The 21,023-nt window shown below is 39.9% G+C and overlaps 1 protein-coding gene across 1 annotated transcript in view; it reads left to right on the forward strand.

Moving 5' to 3' along the window:
* The window catches only part of dpf1 (double PHD fingers 1), a 43,185-nt gene extending 29,419 nt beyond the window's left edge, over window positions 1-13,766 (forward strand). The window contains exons 9-12 of the mRNA XM_034096797.2: window positions 5,022-5,141; window positions 7,569-7,681; window positions 8,318-8,399; window positions 9,448-13,766. Of these exons, the coding sequence (XP_033952688.1) occupies window positions 5,022-5,141; window positions 7,569-7,681; window positions 8,318-8,399; window positions 9,448-9,518 (386 nt within the window). The 3' untranslated portion in view covers window positions 9,519-13,766. The remainder of the gene's footprint in view (window positions 1-5,021; window positions 5,142-7,568; window positions 7,682-8,317; window positions 8,400-9,447) is intronic.
* Window positions 13,767-21,023: the final 7,257 nt, after the last annotated feature.

The following is a 21,023-nucleotide window of genomic DNA, read 5'->3' on the forward strand; positions in this document are numbered from 1 at the left end:
TCACGATGACACACCGCACGTACGCAATCTTTTTCTTACCATTAGTCACTCAATCTGTAAATAAAATATTCTCTCAAGGGGTTAAGATCAGATTCATGTATTTCATTTAACTTATTTCAGTTTCATTCTCTTGGAAACTACTCTGCTTCATTGTTGAATGCTAATCACTTCCATCTTTCTGCAGTGCAAATAGAGTAAATGACCATGTATCCAAACTTGTATGCGTCTCTTTTTTTTCTTCCATTTTTGTTTTTTGTCACACAAAACACTAAATGAATCCCATTTTGGCCAGCATGTTATGTTAAATAAATACAAGTAACAAATACAATTAGATACAATAAAGTAATCAATGCAATACATTTAGTTTGTGAAAAGAGACACTTCAATTACAATAGGAGCCGGGCAAGAGGCAGTTCAGAGAGCGAAATAACAACGCTCTGTTACGAAGAGCAGCATGTAGGAGGAAGGGAGAGAAAATGAGGCAGGGGGAGAGAGAATTGTAAGCAGAGAGGGAGGAAGGATGGGGAAGGGTAGGTGTTGGGGGGGGGGTGAGGAGCATTTGAGGATTCATCTCTCGCTGGATAATTCCCAGGAGGATCTCTCTCCAACACTTGAAAGCTGTGAAGTGTGCGGTTCTGCTCATACTCCTCCTGGTAATTGGAAGAGGAGCGATGCGGAGGGGAGGGAGGGAGAGTGGAGGAGGAGGATAGGAGGGTCAGGTAAAGGAGGGAGACTTGGAGGTAAGAAAAGAGAAGGATTGGAGCAGGGTGGCTGAAAGAGGTAAGGATTTAAAGAGAGAGGAAAAGCAGGAGGTTAAACTAACGAGGGGGAGAAAAAGAGACTGGTGCCATATTCTTCTGGTTTTCTCTCCACCTGCCTTATATCTGTTTTATGTTCGCTCATTAGCTCTTTCCTCTGTCTCTATTATTTTCCTCTCCCCTCCCTCCCTTTGCTGGCGATGGCGTGTCTGTGGTTGCAGGCGGGTTCTGAAACATGGCCGCAGGCGTTTAATCATTGATGGAGTTTTTTTTCTCCGTGCAGGCAGGCCAGCGGGCAGCCCCAACTCACTCACATGCGTCAGGACCTGCTGATTCACTCTCTGGGGCCTCCAAACCCACACGCGCGTGCACACACACACACACACACACACACACACACACACACACACACACACACACACACACACACACACACACACACACACACACACACACACACACACACACACACACACACACACACACACACACACACACACACACACACACACACACACACACAAAGACGCAGGCACACACATGCACACAGGAACGACTACAAAGGCAAACACAGATGCACACACCAACAGTGAAACGGTAGCACACAGATAAAACGTAGCCCGAGTGTGTGTGGCTATCCACATGTGTGCCTGTCTAGTTTATTCCACCGGGGACTGTGAGGCCCAATCAGCAGCAGTGAGCCAAAATAAAAGCAGCAAAGATAAAAGCAATTTATTTGACCACCTGAACAAGAAGACAAAACGTGTTTACGTTGGCTCCAGGGCTGCACGCCGCATCTGTCTCTACAGCTTTATACGTCCTTCTGCTAGACTCAGTAAACATCTGGCTATGTTGTTCTTAAACAAGTAAATACAGATATAGTGTATATATAAGTCTTTATACTGTATCCTCTCGGCATTCATTTGGAGTAGGACTTCTTGATACAGTTTGCACATAGGGTTAAATACTGTTGAAATGGTCAGTCGGTCTACCTCTGTTAAATAGAGTGCAATGTAATTTAATAACTAACCCTACCCCCAAGCAGAATGAATCTTATCAACTTTTGTGATCTAATGATTACACTTTGTAATTCTTTTTGAGCAAATACCTGTAAAACTACAGGTAGCCTATAGCTGTACTTTGTTTGTGCCATTTAGCAATATTAGCATGCTAACAAGCTAACTTAAAGGGTGCACATGGTGACTCCCTGCACTCAATCACTAATCCCTAGACCGTCAACTGTGAGCAGCAAGTGACAAGCTATGAGCCTAAAAAAGTAAAAAGACTGTGGGTGCGACTGGTTGCAAAAAGAAAGCCGATTATATAAAAGTCTATGTGGAAATGACGCTACTTCTTATCTCCGGCAACATTGCCCTGACAAGTTTGTGGTCTCAGTCGCTACTTCAGGTCTTATTTAATACAACATGACGTTCAATTTGTAAATGTTGGTCCCATTTAGGGAATAATAAACTATGAAAAAGCTCAGATAATTGACTGTTAACCTAAAATGATAGGGACTACATGATGGGAATCACTCATAAGTATTTTGGTTTAGTTAAATTAAGCACAATTTCAATGGAACTGGACCTGTTTGATAGACATGAGAATGTGAAGCAAATATTAGAATAAAATATGCCTTTTGTACATTTTCACCATCATGTATCCGTATAGCCTACTACTGCCCTAAATGTTAAAATTATTACTATCTTTCTTTGTGCTTTGACAAAATGCAATACCATCGTATCATCTCAGCAATACTGTATTAAAAACTACCCTGACTTCCTGATCATTTGTTATTAAAGGGGGGGGGGGGGGAAGGACTAGGAAATATCTGCCGAACACATAGGTCTGATGATGTGCAGGTGTGATTTCCATAATGAAACTCTCAATTTTGAAAAGCTGACACCAGCAAGATCTCATATAATAAGCCGAAGAGGAGATTACTGAGAATTATGAGGATGGGGCCATCTGTGTTTGAAAAATAAATAGTGAATTATCAGTGTTTTTCTGCAGCCATCGTCAAGATAACCCTAGTTTTAGTATATCGAACTATACAAATACAATTTAATTGAACATATACTGTTAATCTGGTGCCCTGAGAATCCTTGTTGACAGAGAAATGAGTAATTGCATTTGGTTATGTTTCTATTGATGCTGATACAGTCTCTCCTGCTTGTTTCTCATCATTGCACCCCATATGAGAGTGCACAGCCCAGCAGTAAAGTCCTATGCAGTTTCATTCTCACCACAGATGACAGCCTCTTGCTTTTTTTCTTTTTGCTCAGCGCACTCCTGTTGAATTCTGCAGTAGCAGGTACAGCTTATTATTTCCCTCCCCTCCCCTGTTTCATGTCAGTCTTTCTGTCTGTCTCTCCACATGATCAGAGAGTTTCTTTTATTATTTTATTTCTCTGAGGATTAAAGCCAGACTCTGTGGAGTAGAAACCCAATCTCTCTCACTCCTCCTTCCCATCTCACCTTCTTTTCCATCAAATTCACCCTGTACTCACCCCCTCCCCTTCGGGCCAAATAAGACCCCACCCTGAAATGGATGGATTAATGACCTCTCTCAGTCTCTCATATGGCCAGGCACAACATAACACCTGCAGCGCTGTCTGTCTGCGCGCCTGTGTGTGCGTGTCTTTTGTCTATGGACGTCTCTCTGTGCATGCCTACAGTATATGTATGGTGTACCTGAGTGAAATCCACTCTCTTGTATTCACTGTTGCTCTGACCTGCCTGGTGACTCATTGTGAAGGACCCATCCAGGGCTTTACATCTTAGAGGAGAAAGCGCACATACAAAATAGTCTGCAGTGGTTATGTGATTGCTTCCATTAAAGTGATTATGCAATCAACAGCAGTAAGACTGGCAGGAGGCAGACAGGTAGACAGAATAACAGACAGAAGAATGGAGGGAGGGGGGGTAGATGTGGTATGCTTACCCACAGCACTCGACAGGCAGGGGGAATTTCTCTCTTGTTAATAATCATTATGAAATGGCTTCACGTGGAGCACTTGCCTCTCCGCTCAGCATGACGGCAGGTCTCTCCCAGCACAATCCTCACACACACACTCACACGTGTTCTGTCTTTCTTCAGTTCCCCCTCTTTTTTTCTCTCCTTCTCTTTCTCCTGAAAATATTAACCAGACACCTGAGGCTTCCAGTAGGCGTCCCTCTCTGTGCCTCCCCATCTCCCACTCTGGTGAGACGGGGTTTAGTGCGTCCCAGGCTCCAGCGCAGGCACACACCGGTGCTTGTTTTTTACCATAGCAAACAGATGGAAAAGGAGAGAGAGGTAGACAGAGTGATGGGATGGGGCGAGAGTCTGGCAACAGGGACTTAGTTACACATCTCCTCTCTTCTTCTTTGTTTTACATCACGTTCTACCTCTTATCACTCACTGTCAGTACAATGCTCTGTCAGCAGGCCCACGCAACATTTGGACTCTGATCGCATCTTTTTATGTATTATAGCCTGAATTGTGTATTTTTTTTATCCCAAAACGTGTACTTTCAACGAGCCAAACACTCACCGTCACTCATTCCCACTGACTGCTGCGATGCAATTGAACGTTTACCTATCACACATGCATTGATAGTAACACAGTTGTCTTGGGAACCATGGGAAGCACTGTTTGTAGAAGTGGTGGACAACACGTTTTCTTAGTTACGTTTCTAAACCTTCCTGCGTTTCGTGGATGCAAAGAGAGAGAAAGAGTAATAGAAGCGGCTGTTTCTATCTCCCTCTATTTTGACTTTAAACACTCATGTCTCATGCAAACAGTCTCATGCAAGTGCTCTGATTAATGAATGTATTGTATTATTTTGAATATGGTTGTTACCTAGCCTTTCCGACACTGATTGAATGAATAAATCAATGATTTTACTCTTAATTTTTCATATTGGCTCCTGGCCTGGGTGTTGTACTAAAAAAGTAATTTAACTACTCAGTACTCATACATCAGTCAAAAGGGGCTATGTCAGTTTTACTGCCCCCCCCACCCCCTCCGCGGGCCTTGGACTTGTGGCCTCCCTTGTTTAGACTCTGCAGTCCTTGGTGAAAGCTTCTCTGTATATCTTACTTGTATAGTCTTCCACTGTCTAGAGACTGATACAGCTCTTTCACTCCAGGGCAGCATTTCACAACACTGACTTATGAGTTGACACTCTGCTCCTCATCCCCCTTTTCTAAAAGCCCAGACAGAAGCAAACTGAAGCCCCATTTTTCTTACCTGCTTCTCTTTTCTTTTTGTTCTTCCAGCCAAGAAAGCACCTGACGGCTCAGTGATCGCCAACGGCTACTGCGACTTCTGCCTCGGAGGCTCAAAGAAGACGGGCTGTCCTGAAGACCTTATCTCGTGTGCAGACTGTGGACGCTCAGGTAGGGCACCGCTGAAGGGGATGGTTGGCAGGAGGAAGGCCGTACTCTGTTGATGCACAAATGTGTGTTATATTTACTCAGTAGAGATTTCGTTTTTACAATATAAATAAAAGAACGTTTCAAATCATGTTAGGGTTAAAAATGAACGGACCATACCAGTGTTTTTTGTTTTAGCTCATCTACTACAAATCAGTGTACAGTATACTTAACCTTTTTAATAGACGTTGCTGTTATGTTTTAGATTTCCAAGGTACTTTGTTACTTTCCAAGCAGTTACTGGCTTACACTTTCGAGAGAATTTGAAACCAATTTGCAGAGACTGAGCCATTCTGCCATTTGTTTGATTTGTTTTTACAATAAAATCTCACAAATGTTACCTAAGACGGTAGCATCACCTTGCACTGTATTTTCAGCAATTAACTGAACACCAACATAGGTATCTGGTAAAATGTGTAAATAAACATTTTATTAATGGGGACTTACTGTTCTTTAAGGCCACCGTACATAACAATTCAATTCATGTCTTCTTTATGTGTGTTAAATGCAGGTTCAAAAGGTCGAAATGTATAGAAACTAGTGGTTGCTTGAAAAGTAAATACTTTAAATATTCCTAAACGATATGAAATGCTTTGAAAGACAGTGGCTTTAATGTAAAGTGTACTAAAATCTTCTCTGCAAAATGACTAATTTTTTAAACACGCTTCTGTTGCTGCTTGTTTAAGTGCCAGGAATATAAATCCACTTTAAAACCTAAAGTGCTATTTAATATAGAATGACACATAACAAGTATATAACGAGTGATAACATTATAGACATGGATTATTCATTTTGTAATAGTCTGTACAATACCAAGAATATCAAATAGATAATTCACTTGAGATACAATTTAAGTAATTTAACAAATTGCATGTAACTTCAAGTATATGCAATTAATATGATATGTACGCTCAATGAAATGTAATATCAGTGACCTTGCCTGACCAAAAAAGACAAAATTGCTTCAAATGTCTGCTGCATATCTTTCAATCAATATATTTTTAATCCTGGCATGTTGTGCAACAACAACATACTTTACAATTGTGATATCTTAAACCCATTCTTCTTTTTGAGACCATGTTGCTTGTGCTGCAAGAAGCTTATGAGTTTGTGAGAGAATGGACTTTATGTATTGTGAAGGGCCGACAGTACATTTGATCAGAGTAGAGTTCAAGTATGATTTTTGAAATATGGTTGTATTATTATTTTCCCATTATATCTCTCTTTGTTTTCATTTGTGGGCTGTGCTTGTATATCCTGGTTATATGTTTGCAGAGATTGGTTTATGGTGAAGAATTTGTGTATCATTTGATTGCATGTACTGTATATATTTTTTTTATCCACATGTTTTTTTCATCTGGAAATAAAATAAAACAGAACTTAAAAAGAAGTATGTGACTTGTAGTGAATGGGCTGCAGCAAGCATAAATATGGTATGGTCCTCTTCTTTATAACCAGTCACATGGACACTAAATGAGTGTCAAGGAGCGGGGATGAGATAACATTAGTACCATGAAAAACTAATTATGGTAGTGCAATACATTCTAAACAGCAGAGAAGTTAAGTACAATGGAAAAAAAATAAAAATGTTCATGTTAGATATTGAATTAGTTAAAGGGGTCCTACTATGCTAATTTCCAGGTTCATATTAGTATTCTGTGGCTCTACTGTGATATGTTGACATGCTTTAACGTTCAATAAGGTATTTATTTTTCTCATGCCTGTTCTGCAGCACCTCTTTTCACCCTCTGTCTGAAACCAGAGATGTCCTGCCCCTTAGTCATAGCAGGTACAATGTGTTGTAGCTAAAAGAAGTACGAGTGTTACGTAGTGATGTCACTATGTTGCTGAAGTAAACAAAGGAATCCAATGGAGGCATTTCAGACAGGGGGGGGGGGATGTGTTGGAGAGAAACTCCCTCTGGAGGAACTTTGGGATTTTAGCCTTGCAGACCATTAACACGAACAAAAAGCCATATATCACACGACAGGAAAGGGAAAACCCTAAAAAGCATAATAGGGCCCCTTGGAGACTATTGTAGAAATGCCAACATCGTTTGTATCTAAAGTAAGCCACCGGTATAGTCATTTCTTAAAAACCTCAGATGCTTTATGTAAATATAGGATGCAAAGTTTTCCAAAAAAGCTTTAAGCTATCTCAAATTATGTCATGTCCACAATTGTAACACACCACGGTTGGATTCCCCCTAAAATATAAATACTTATAATTAAATCGTCCGTATGGAGCAAGCTAACTGGCGGAGAGATGGAAAAGGTAGATGATTGATGACTGTCCTCATAATACAGAAAGCAATGGTGACATTTTTTTTTGTGTGGGCGTGTGCTTCGTGTGCTTGTGTGTGTGTGTGTGTGTGTGCGTGTGTGCACTCAGGCCACCCGTCCTGTCTGCAGTTCACAGTGAACATGACGGCTGCGGTGAGGACTTATCGCTGGCAGTGCATCGAGTGCAAGTCCTGCAGTCTGTGTGGCACCTCTGAGAACGATGTAAGATCTCACTTTGTATTATGTTAACTCTAAACACATGTGGCACACACACACATTACATACTGTACATATATAGTGTAGAACATACTACTGTTTGACTATGAGTTTAGGTTTTATAAATAGAGCGAATTTAGGGAATACAGATTTTTATACTTGAAGGAATACATTTTTGGCACACAGATTTTTGATCCCTCTGGCTGGAAGTTGACCACTGTGATATTCTGTTGTCTAATTGGTCCCACTGGGCTGACACCATTTTAAACCCATAAGAGATTTTCAAAGACACATATATATACACAACTAGAATAAAGGCTGTCTTTTCAATCTTTAATGAATAATAACATAAACTGTAGAGTGGACTATAAGGTCACAGAGCATGTTGATTTTTGTTTGTTGCCTTAAACAATTTTTTTTCAGTTTTCAAAATTCTACCACCCTAATAATAGTCAGCGTAGTTAACAGCGTTTCTAGATAATTGGATTCTCAATTTAAAAACGAGAAAAAGGTCATGTATATCACACCTCAGCCATCATATTCCTTAAAACTACTATACATATAAAATCATGCTTTTGTGTGCTATAAAATCTGTCCCCACATAATAACTCCTGTTTGTGTGAATATCCTGCTCTGTTTCAGGACCAGCTGTTGTTCTGTGATGATTGTGACCGAGGATACCACATGTACTGTCTGAGCCCTCCTATGTCTGAACCACCAGAGGGTATGTACAACAATAAGAAGGAAGCATGTGTTCAATAATCAAGAGATACTGCAGAACTGAAGCTCAACAAGGGACTGAGAACATTTGTGTTTGTTCACAATAATTTATCCTTCTGTGCTGTAGGTGTGGAGACAATAGCAGTGAGGAGCGTGAAATAGAACAGCCAGATTGTGCTGACTTTTAGATATAACGTTTTTTACTTCGTCATTATCAATCCTCATCTCCTTTTTGGACATGCAATATGTATTTACCTTGTTTATTTATGAAAACATGTATGATAAAAGTTTGCTTTACGTTTACTATTCATTTCATTTATTCATTTATAAATCTTAATCTAATTTGTGGGAACATCAAGGCCATAATTGTCCCGATAGTGTGTCTATCTTAACATGAATAACCATGGTAAATAAACACATTTGCCTACTACACATACAAGATGCCAGCCTTAGGATGTTTGAAGTTGTTGTCATGGAAATGAGGAGAAGCAGAGATAATCTGTTTCCATGGTAAAAGTGTCACTTGGCTGAACATACAGTAGCAGTGGCACTTGTGTTCAACACTCACTAACAGTGTCATGCTCTGCCCACACATGTAACACTTTGGATTTACAAGAAACATTTTTTAAATTCAGCAATAGTCTGTTAACTTAGGTTTACTCTCATGGAGAGACCTGCGGAGCTCTCACATGGATGATAAACATATATTTTTAAACATACTGTGCTGTGATGAATGCTCACGGGATCCCTTTAGTCTGATTAAAGCATGGTGTTTGTACACTAAGAGTTGGGCATCTATCTCAAGTTGATGTTTAATTAATGTCACAAATCCTATGCTCAAATCCACAGGAAACTAGTTGTCAAATCCCCTTCATCTGCAATCCACAGGCACGCAGCATGTGGTGTTTCAACATGGAGCTTTAATTTACAGTATTACTTAACGCTCTGTCGAAAATGAAGGATTAATCCATAAGGCTTTACAATAGCAGTGACTGAACTTCAGATCTGTGTGTGTGTGTGTGTGTGTGTGCGTGTGTGTGTGTGTTGTACAGGGAGCTGGAGTTGTCATCTGTGTCTGAGACATCTGAAGGAGAAGGCCTCAGCCTACATCACCCTCACTTAATCCGCGGAGCTGCACCTCATCCTCTCGGCCCTTCATCCTCCCTCTCCCAAATCACCTCTTCGTCGTCCCCTCTCTGTGCCTCAGCTGCCCGCTCCTTCTCCTCTGATCCAGTCGCCGCCACTTTGTCTACAATCCGTCCCAGTGACCTCTGACACGACTGAGCACACAGCAGCATCCACAGCGTTCCTGAACGTCTCTCCAGTGGCAAACCGACCTCCGTCCTTTAGTGTCACTCACATTCCCCGATGCTTGACCTGAAACCCCCCTCCCTGCCTTTTTTCTGCTCTGCTCAACAGAGGAATTCATCAGCTATCAATAAGTTAGCTAGCAAGACACACACTCCAGCCTGCCAAGGGCACTTCAGAGGCATACTGCTCCACAGAAACGCTCTTAAGGGCCCTCGGATGAGCCCTAATGATCTTCAGCTGCAACTCAGTCAAGGAGTGAGAGATAATTAATAAAATGGATAGGTGTTAGGTCAAGGACAGGGCTTGGAAGACCGTGGATAACCATGGACCAGTAGGTTCCATTGCTGTGAGATATACACCTAACCAAAATGTATTTTCCTCCCGATGTCCCATTCCATGTACAGCAGAGCTGAGACGCTCGACTCTGCACCGCTATTTGTCGGCAGGGCTGGCTGCCCTGTGCAGTTTCAAAGGGAGGGGAATTGTACAGAATTCTGACTGGTTCTCCATCTTCACACTTTTCAAAACTCCCCTCACTGAAAAACAATGAGCATCAGGTCAGGAACTCGAACCATCTTTGACCTCACCGCATCTTCTCTCTTTGCATGGGGTTTCCTCAAATGAATGATGCATTTTGGGATTGACACTGAAGGTTTTTATTGTGTTAGGATGTTATCCTCAGATGAGAGGAGGGATGGATTTTTTTCTCAAATCAGCTATCTCTGATCAAACAGTATATTTAAAATGACAATTTAGGCTAAGCATCTCTCACAAATCCCTGACTTGACCTTTAATCACCCTTCCTTTCTATGAAACCATGACTGTGAAGCCAACGCGAGTCTGTGTGCTTGGTGTGTATTATCTGTGTGTTAAGAATGTAGGATTGATGTGTGGACAATGCAGAACTTCGTTTGGCCCATGGCGAGGCCTAAAACATATTTTTTATGATTCCTTTTTTATTTATTATTTTCAATTGCATGTCGTTATTTCCAATTGCTTTAAATACTTTAAATTGAAATTGAAAAGAAAGCACACTTAATTCGCAATAATGTGTTTGTGATATGAACTATTTTGGCCAAACTGTGTCTGTTTTAAACTCTGTGTGTGCCTGTGTGTCTGTTTGTATGAGTTTATCTGAGCAGAAGAGTAATTGTAGCCAGTTTCATACTGGGTGGCATCTGTAAGAGTATTTGGGTAGCACGGACGTTATGTGAATGTAAGGGAAAACCCAGCATTAACATGTTCTGAAAGATGTGGGAAAAAGTAATAGTTAAGTCAGCACTGATGTCCTGAGTCAAGACCAGCAAGTGTTGAAGACTTCACTTGTTTGGATACCAAAATCATAATTCAAAAGACATGTTAAAGTTTTACGGCCACACTATTACTTGGCAGAAACTCACGAAGGCCCGCCCAACAAAAAGTCCAACATTAAACTCCTCGTTAACAATCCTTAATTGTCGCCTTTCCCTTTGTTTTCTACAGATTAATCAAATTAAATATATTTCAGAGACTATAAGAAGGGCTGGTAGATTGATTTTGTTATCATCGGACAGAGTCAGTCTAGCAGTTTCCGCTGCTTCCAGTCTTAGAGCTAATGCCTATGAACACCTGGCCAAATGTTACGCCATCTGAAATCATTAACATCATACCATATGCTTTTGATTTATTCCTACGAATACTTCTTAAATGTAAATCTCTTTTTGTCCTTTCTCTTTCACAACCCTCTTAATTGTACTACATCGCATTTAGTTCAACAAGTCTTTGATTAATACAAAATCATCACACTGTGTCCAGTGTCCAAAAATTCGGCCATCTGCTACGTTAGAATCTAGTATAATGAATCAGCGTTTGAAGGTCAAGCTTCAGTGTTAAGGCTGAGTTGTCATCATTTGGATTTATCAGGTAAACCAGTCAGCATGTCAATATATGAGGAACATCATTTTCTTCTAAGTGTTATCCTCAACTAGTTACCTGGTCTTCTCAAGGCAACTTTAATGGGCACAAATAATGCTGAAGTGAAAGTGCTGATTTGGGAGTATGTTTGCAACATTTCTGAACTGTTTGAAAGGGAAGGTTTCCATCCAAGGATGTGTTAGCTTTAAGATTGGAACAATGTAAATAGGGCAACTAAGGCAACTAATCGCCATTTCATACAGTATTTCATATTCTTGTGTACATAAAGAAAGTATGAAAATTCAGTTGTTTTGAATGAACATTTCATTTTAATGCTGCATCACGTCTCTAAATGGAAACTAGCAAGATCAGATGGCTTGTGGGAATCTACCTGACCTGGAATTGTGTTTGCCCTCTGATACAGAAAGACGTTAGGTGCAAATACTGTGCTACGCCCAAACTTAAAGGTAGCGTAGGTAAGAATGGAGAAACCAGCTCGGGTGCGCTAGAATTTGAAAGTAGGCAGCCGAAAAAAATCTGCCTCTTCCTTCAGACTTCCTTACAGAGCCCCTCCTCCAACACACACAAACGTGCACATGACCAATGAGGGCACGAGATAAGTTTGTGCACGAGATGGAAGGCTGACAGGCAGGTAGGCCATACAATTATTTTACCCGTGCCGGCTAATATGATTGGTCGTGCTTTTTACAGTACTACAGCTTCCACAGATGACATTTTTTTATGTATTTATTGTCAAAGCATTTAAGATATTCATTGCTATCGGGATGTTAAGAGCATTCCATGGAATATAACAAAAAGTGTTTCTGAAGTGAATTACCTACCCCACCTTTAATGTGACTTCACTGATGCATGAATGACACCTGAAATGTTACTGATTTTATATTTTGATATTGTCAGAATTGCTTTTTTAAATTATGATGAAAATGAACCTTCAACTTATTTTAATTAGTTTGTTTGCTTTGTCATATGTTACTATTCACATTTTGCACAGTGTGGCTGCACTGTTATGCCTCTGTGTGTGTGTGTGTGTGTGTGTGTGTGTGTGTGTGTGTGTGTGTGTGTGTGTGTGTGTGTGTGTGTGTGTGTGTGTGTGTGTGTGTGTGTGTAACCACAAACCAAAATAGTGAATTATTATTATTTTGTAGACATTTTGTTTGTCTCAGTGGAACCACTTCCATGGCCCAGTACTGCTTGAGGATTTGAATGCCGTGTACAGATGGCAACAACAGAGTACTTTTTACACAAGGCACTTGGATAAGCAAGAATGCAAGAACACATTATACAGTGTGTTTAGTCAGTGCTATAAAACCAGTAGTATCAAATCAAAGAAATCTTTATTTCCATTAACCAATCAAAGCATTTAGACTTGAAGTGTGTTTGAGTGGAAACAGTTTGGTGATGAAATGTTTATGATGATCTTCAATCGATAATAGAAATGTTTGTGTGGTATTTGGTGATGATGTTGATGGTGACAGAAAAGCCTTTAATTGGGAGCTTTCCATGCACTTAATAGGAAAAGCTTGGTGGAGTCAAACTCATTTTGGGGAAGGGAGGGGAAGCCATGGTGTTTATTTGGAAGGGTGAGTAACAGTGTGGTCATTAAATGAAACTTGAGCCTTTCCTTTGTACAAATGGAAGCTGTTGGTGATGATGGGGTTGTCAGGGTTCAAACAAAGCAGCCCCAAAAACCTCCATGTCTCGATTTTACGCCATTACCCCAACCTCCCCCCGTTACAGGCTGTAGGTGTGGCTCGAATAGAAGGTTGGGACACTCTAGGCCTCTCTTGTATATTGTCGTCGTGTGATCTTGCTTGCACTTTCATGTTTCATTTCCCAAAAATAAGAAACTAATTGTAAGTATGTGTGTGAGTGCAGGTGCACTTTTTTATTTTTGATCTTTACATTTTTTCAACGTGATTGTCTATTATAACAACACTGGATAAAGATGAGTTTTTAATTTTAATTTTTTACCTTGAGAGGAAGATGATATCTTCTTGGACATTTTCTAGCCCACGCCCCGCCCCCCCCCCCTCCCTCTCTCTTTCTCTGTCTGGTACCTGGGAATCCTTTGAAAATGTGGACTGTGACCGCATTGCTGTCATCACTGCTGTCAGTCATTCCCTGTGAATTAATCCGACTTTCTCAATTTACCCAGTTTTTTTTCTCTCTTCCCTTGACTCATTTCTTTTCAATTAAAAAGATGAGATTGAAAAATGTGTTGATTGTTATTGTTGTTATTTTGTGTGAGTGTGTATATTTGTGTTTCTGTTGTATAAATTACTCAATATTTATGTGATTTTGGAGAATAAGTTTGTCCGTCTAGTCGTCTGCATTGTTGCATTTAACTTTTTTATTCCAGGTAAGGAAGACTTTGCAGCCGAGGCCAACACCAGCCATGTTCTCCTCTTTACATTCTACAGATAATAATCTATCAAAGCAGTGCGTTTAGGACATTAACTCTTAATAACTCATTATCATTTCCAATTACCTCTTGTGGCTTAAATTAATTCACTAGAATCCTTCATTTTCTTTTGTGCGACGCACTCCACACATATTCTAACCCTTTCATGTGTTTGAAAAAGGAACAAATTGGCTCTGAATTGACAAAAGAATAAGGTACAGCATTGTTTTCCTTCTTTAGCTGGCCTGAAAAGCTGCGGAACGGGGACAAAAGAGCCCCATAGTCCACAATTGTTTTCGAACAACACTGCAGAAGAGAATACACTTAGCTATTCAGGGCAGGTACAGTTTTGCTATTTGTGATGTATTCCTGGAGATGAGACATTCATCATAGCTGCTATGTTGGCCAGACCTGGCTGAGCAACAGCAGCAGGGTGAAGTCAAGCTGATCAACAATTCCATTTTTCCCCCTCTCTTGCCTGCTTCCTCTCAGAAGCCAGAAAACCAAAACATAGTGCACACTCGGTTCCTTGGGGGAATATAGGTATTTTTAACAATATACTCCGAAAAACCAATTCCTCCATCCATCCTTTGGCAGAGCTCCAACCTTATCCGAAATCCTGCACTACTCCCCCAACCACCGCCCTCCTGTGCATACAGAAACCCACACACACAAAAGCCCTGTGCCACACACACTCAGACATGCGTGCACACACACACACACACACACACACACACACACACACACACACACACACACACACACACACACACACACACACACACACACACACACACACACACACACACACACACACACACACACACACACACACACACACACACACACACACACACACACACACACACACACACACACACACACACACACACACACACACACACACACACACACACACACACACACACACACACACACACACACACACACACACACACACACACACACACAGAGCCTAGAGCCCCCATCTTCTTATGAGCTTCATTACTCTGACCCCAGTCTCCCTTTCATATCTCAGAGGATGTTTATGCACTATGTGTGTGTGTGTGTGTGTGTGTGTGTGTGTGTGTGTGTTTCACTTAATACAATGTGTATGGATAGTTAGGCCCAGAGAAAGCACAGGTGTGTTTATGTGTGTATCATGTGCGTGCATGTGTATACTGTATGCCAATGTGAGAGTACTGTACTTTGTGTAAATGTGTGTGTGTGTGTGTGTGTGTGTGTGTGTAGGACTTCCCAGCCAATTACCACATCTCCCAGACAGACTGAGACTGCCTGGGCCCTGCCAGCCAATCAGAGAGGGTCTGCGCACTGTCGGGCCGGAGGTGGTTGCTATGGTAACCACGAGGCCTGTTTGCATGGTGGATGATGGAAGAGTGATGGATTACAGTAATGGGATGGAGGGAGAGAGAGCGAGGGAAGGGGGGAGATAGGGAAGAAAGGTGGAAGACAGAAGGAGGTAAGACAAGAAAGGGGTGAGGATAGGAGAAGGATAAAGAGAGAGAGAGAGAAAGGGGAGAGGGAAGGAAGGGGCATTGGGTGGCGGTGGTGAGGAGGAGGAGGAGGAGGAGGAGGAGGAGGAGGAGGAGGAGGAGGAGGAGGAGGAGGAGGAGGAAGGGGGGGGGACAGACTCATACATAAAGATATTGGAAATGTATGAATGCATCTGAAATGAAGCGACTTCAAAAGAATGAGAGAAAAATTATAAAGGGGGAGTAGTGACGGGGGGCGAACTATTGGGAAAATCGGGTTGAGGGTGCTGGAGGGTTGTAGTGTGTGATTGAATTCCCCTCTCCCCTTCTTCTGTCTGGGATAAAATGTGTGTCTGGCCATCTGTCCTTGGAGCAGACAGACAGGTAAGTGTGTGGAGAGGTGCAGTCTCACCTTTCTGCCTCCACCGCAGAAAGAACTTCTTACTGTGTTTCCTCCCAATCCCCCCATGTGCTCTTACTGAAACTATAACATGAAACCCAAAATAGTGTTCTTTAATAAGTCACGGAATATTATAACTGTAGACATTTTCCCAAATGCCATCTGAAGCTGTGTTGCTGTTTTAAGAAAAAATAAAGAAATGTAATAATTCACTGCTGTTAAATCGCTTTACACAGGGATTATGTCAAAAACAAATCCAACAAGAAAATGTGTTAAGAAAAAGGTACCACACTTTGATGACACACACACACAAACTACCAAGGTAACAATGTTCACTGCTGTTGCCGCTGGTAATATGCATTTCTTTACAAAAAACATATTAAAGTCACCTTTATTAAACATATAATGCTTGCACATTTGATGAAAGTGTCAGAATGCAGCTATTACCATAAAGAATTGTATTCACATCAAACAAGGATTTCTTTACCATCAGCATTGTGACTCTGGTATTGTATTCAACTGTGTGTGTCATGGCAAAATGTGTTCAGCCATTTATTTCTCTCTGTAGACAGGTTCAGTCACGATGATAGTGTCTCAACCTTGCAATAAACAGTCAGGAAACTTTAGAAATCTCTAGCTGTAATAAAAAAGATGGCCAATTTTTTTTATTTGGATATGGTCAGAACAAGGGGCATCCGACTATAAGTCCCCTGGCCCTGATGTTGTGTCCCAGATGATGATCTTATCACAGGATGCTCTCTAGATAATGATGTTACATGAACACACATCTTACTTCGTCTATCCAAAAAGAACATACTATCAACAAAAAGCTAATACAGGACTTTGATAATGCATTATATTCAACCAGCTTTTATAACTGAGGATCTGAGACCCAAACAGGGTTTAAAAATCCTTTGCTACATACCACTGACAAATATTTAATTCAAAAATCTTTTTTATAACTCTTCTCATAAAATATATACAATCACAGAATATCAAGCAAATATAGCCAAGTCAAACATGTTTTTTTACTTGTGGTATATAAAAGGCTGTATGAGCCCAAAGGGAACCATTAGGGTTCAAGTGAATAACCAAGTGTTTTTGACCACATCCAGTGACAAATTAAAAAGCTGATTACTTTGCAAATTCAACCGATAACAATAATCCTCACGACCCATATTGGATCGTTCGCCAGAGCAAGCAATTAACAGTCAAAGTGTTTTTTTAAGAGTCTAAATATAGCTAATCAATCAAGTGAGAAGGATCAATGCAAATCAAAGAATGTGGTTTCCCTGCTCAAACTGTAAGAGGCTTGTATCGAAAGGTGAGTTTGGTATATTGCTCAGGAGTGTAGCCTTTAAAACGTAATTTCCTCTCACACTTACAGTACTGTGTTTTCCTGTTGAACCACAACGAGTTCCCTCTCATTGACGAATAGCAACTGATTTTGTTTCAAGGATAAGACTAAATCATGGGAACCCAGATCCCTGTGATCTTTTAAAGCGACAAAGCACTAGTCAAGTTCATTTAAGATGCAGTCCATTCAAATTAACTTCTGGCCCAAATCAAAAACATGAAAGACGTTACTAAAATCCATCATAGTGGCACTTTAATATATTCTCTTGTCATTCAAAGTGTCATCCTTCATGATTATCTGCCGCAATCCTCACTTTTGTTGCTTTGAAGGTATCAATTCAAACAAAACAGTCATTTATTTGTGTTGATCGTTTGAATCACAGTCTATGAAGGATTGGATCATCAGTTTGCAGCAATGATTATTTGCCAGGTGAATAAACACTGGGAGAGTCTGCATTCAAATAGAGAGAACAAATACATAGAATTAAAAGGTGAATTTGAAATCATAACTCAACACTGCGACCTAGAGGCAGACTTAAGCAACAACATCTGCCTTTTAACCTGTTCAGCCCTGAGCCTGTTTTTCAGGTCTCAGGCTCGAAAATGACATTCCCAGAACAAATGACCATATCTTCCCTTCTAAAAGGGTTAAATTAATAATCTTTTTTCTCAAAGTAATGATAAACCTGTGAGTTGGATGTAGAAAAGTCAGAATCAATATAGATGTTTTTTATTTTAAAGAAGAAATTTGTAATACTTGTAAATATGTTGTACTTATAGTGAAAACTAACCTTGAATGATGGGTTAGTAGACTAAAAGCTTTAGGAATCCAAAGTACAACATATAATAAGTACCCTGTAACAAGATTGATGCAAAAATAAGTGATATTTGACCTTTTTAGACAGATTTAGCAAAAAAAACCCTCTTCTGGGGCCATTTGGGTGGATTTTCCTTATCTCTGGCCCCCCTTCTTCGATATTGACATGTGACATCTATTTCTGACCATTAGAGCCAATAGAATCGAAGCGAAATCTCCGCACACACTCATGTTAAAAAAAAGATGGCGTCTTTGTGCACACAGTTTTTCTCCAGAGTGAAGCTGTCTCTAGGTCTGACATCTCAAAACCAAAAAGCAGATGTATTGCTCATGGATTATCAGAAATCATTCAAAATGACACAGATACATTGGATTAATCTATGTATTAACTTCAGCATCGTTCTTTATCGTTTTAATGCCATTGAAGACCACTTTTGACCAGACTACCACACAGGTGGGCCATTTTGGCGTTTTTAGCTAACTAGCTCCATATGTTTTGATGTGTGTTCTTGTCATTATCTCCGAGAATTCGTATAATTGAGTGATAATGAGGGTACCCATCGATTCTGTGTCCCCTCACGATGTGAAACGATGGGTTGAGATGTGCAGGAAAGATAAATAATAAGGTTTTGTGAGTGAATTTCGGTGCAGTCATCTGTTAGCATTTTTCGCTCGTTGCTAATTCAGAGGCTCAGCGTTAGCATTGTGGGTTTTTATTTGAATTTTTTTTTTTAAATGATCAGTTAGATGAGTTTCTTTCCTCATTCTTTAGATATAAAACATTCATAGTTTATTAAATGAACATGCCCTCAGACACTGTTTTCTGCAAGATATTGCAGGAGGCCCCGTTACCGGGGTCTCTCGGGTTTAACAGGTTGCAACACACATCAAAAAAGTAATACCTGAATTATCTGGGAAACGTCGGTAACTTATTCAAATACATACAAAGGGAAAACAAGAGTTCAATAATCCATAAATAAATACAAATACAGAAAGAAAATAAACGAAGACAGACAAAAGCATAGTTGCAGGACAGAATTCAAAATGATTCCTTTGATTTTATCTTGATGTTCTATCAACTCAGATAATGAAGTCTTGTACATGAAATGCTTTCTATTTTGTTCGCCATTTTTGTTTATTATCCAAGTCTTTAGTTTGGATTTGATGTATTCCCTCTCTCTCGAGGTTTACACTACTTACATCTAAAATGAGATAGACATGAATAGTATGGATCATAAATGATATGTTAATTGTATTTCCCTTAATAAGAAAGCAATTACCCTGAGCAAACACAGTTACAACATCGTGTATTGCCGTTCACTGTCTTGCAGTCGTGTACTGTGAGATGTACACTGATTGGTAAATGGGAAAAATGAACGTCGGCAGAGTAATGGGAAAATACAAGGCTGATTAAATAAAGCCCCACTCTCTTTATCTTATCCCTAATGTTCTGTGTGTTTTTACTGGCATCAACCAGCCTCTGGCTTTTATTCAAGTTCAATATTATTCAACCTTCAGTGGGCCGCTTTTTATCCAAAACTATTTTGAAGGGTAACAATCACCTGTTGACCCACAGTTCAGCATCCTTAACTTGCAGCTCCAAAATTACAGTTATACTCCAAATGTAGACCTGAACAGAGATGTAAACCCAGGATCATTTTTTTCTGCATGTCAACATATGTAATCACTTTATATTATGATGTTTTTTTAACAACATGTAGCTGGTGAGTTGAATGTGTCTGTTGTTCTTTATACTATAAGTGTGGTGCTGGAGTTTTTACTTCGTTAAATGTTAATGTTGAACATATCCTAACAAAACTAAAAAAGTATTTCACTAAAGAGACAGAAGTTCCTGAACAAATAGAAGCGTTCATGCAACACATTCTTTTGTAAAAGTTTAAAAAGTAAAAGTTGCATCACGATTGGGCATGGTTTAGAGAAGATCCTCCATAGGACGGAGAAGGCGTTCTTGATTTCAAAACGGGGAACTTAAGTCCAAAGATAGCAACTGTTTGAGGAACTAGACTTTAAGCCATCTTTTGTCCTCTATAATAACTTTTTCTTCTATCTTTGGAAGTTTAGTAGATTATGTTTGGATGTGTTATGGTCAGTATAAGGAGATTTTACCTAGCTGTGTTTTTAAATTAAAAAAGGTTGAGTGGCTTTGTATTGAAAACATATGGTATTCAATATTTTTAATAAATGATGGTTGGGATTGAATATGGGGTGTATTTTAATCTGTTGGTTGTGTTACAGTATGTTTTGTATTTATAGGCATTTATATTCCTGTAAATTCTGTATGTATGCTGGTCAACTAACAAGTTAAAGGAGTGAGCCACTTTGTATAAGTTAACCTGACCTCCTGACCTCAGTAGGCACTTTAAGTGAGATAACTATAGAACCCTTTCTCAACTTTAGAGCATTTTTGTATTAGGCAAAAATAGGCTTGTATGAATCCATATGCGAGATTCGCACATTGTGATCGTGGGAAAAACAGCACATGAACAGATATCATGGTTACATAACTTTGCTGGCTATGAGGGATTGTAAATTGCCAAATGCACATCAATGTTTCAATATTCTAGGAGGTGAACCTAATATCAAATAGACATTTATGTTATGGATATGTGCTTTATTTCCTACAAAATTAAACAATACTGACTACAAAGTCAGGATTTAAAAAACAGTGGTGGAAGAAGAGGTGGAACTATTAAAGTAAGTAAAAATACATGATGGCACTCAAAACGGCACTTGGGATTGTTAGCATAGATCATATCATTAGGTATCATTACATTACATTACATTGCATTTAGCTGACGCTTTTATCCAAAGCGACTTACAATAAGTACATTCAACCAGGAAGACACAACCTTGAAGAAAACAGAATCATATAAGTACATCAGGTTTCATAGAGCCAAACATTTCAAGTTCTACTC

Source organism: Pseudochaenichthys georgianus, chromosome 13 (assembly GCF_902827115.2).
Source record: "Pseudochaenichthys georgianus chromosome 13, fPseGeo1.2, whole genome shotgun sequence".
Classification (NCBI taxonomy): Eukaryota; Metazoa; Chordata; class Actinopteri; order Perciformes; family Channichthyidae; genus Pseudochaenichthys; species Pseudochaenichthys georgianus.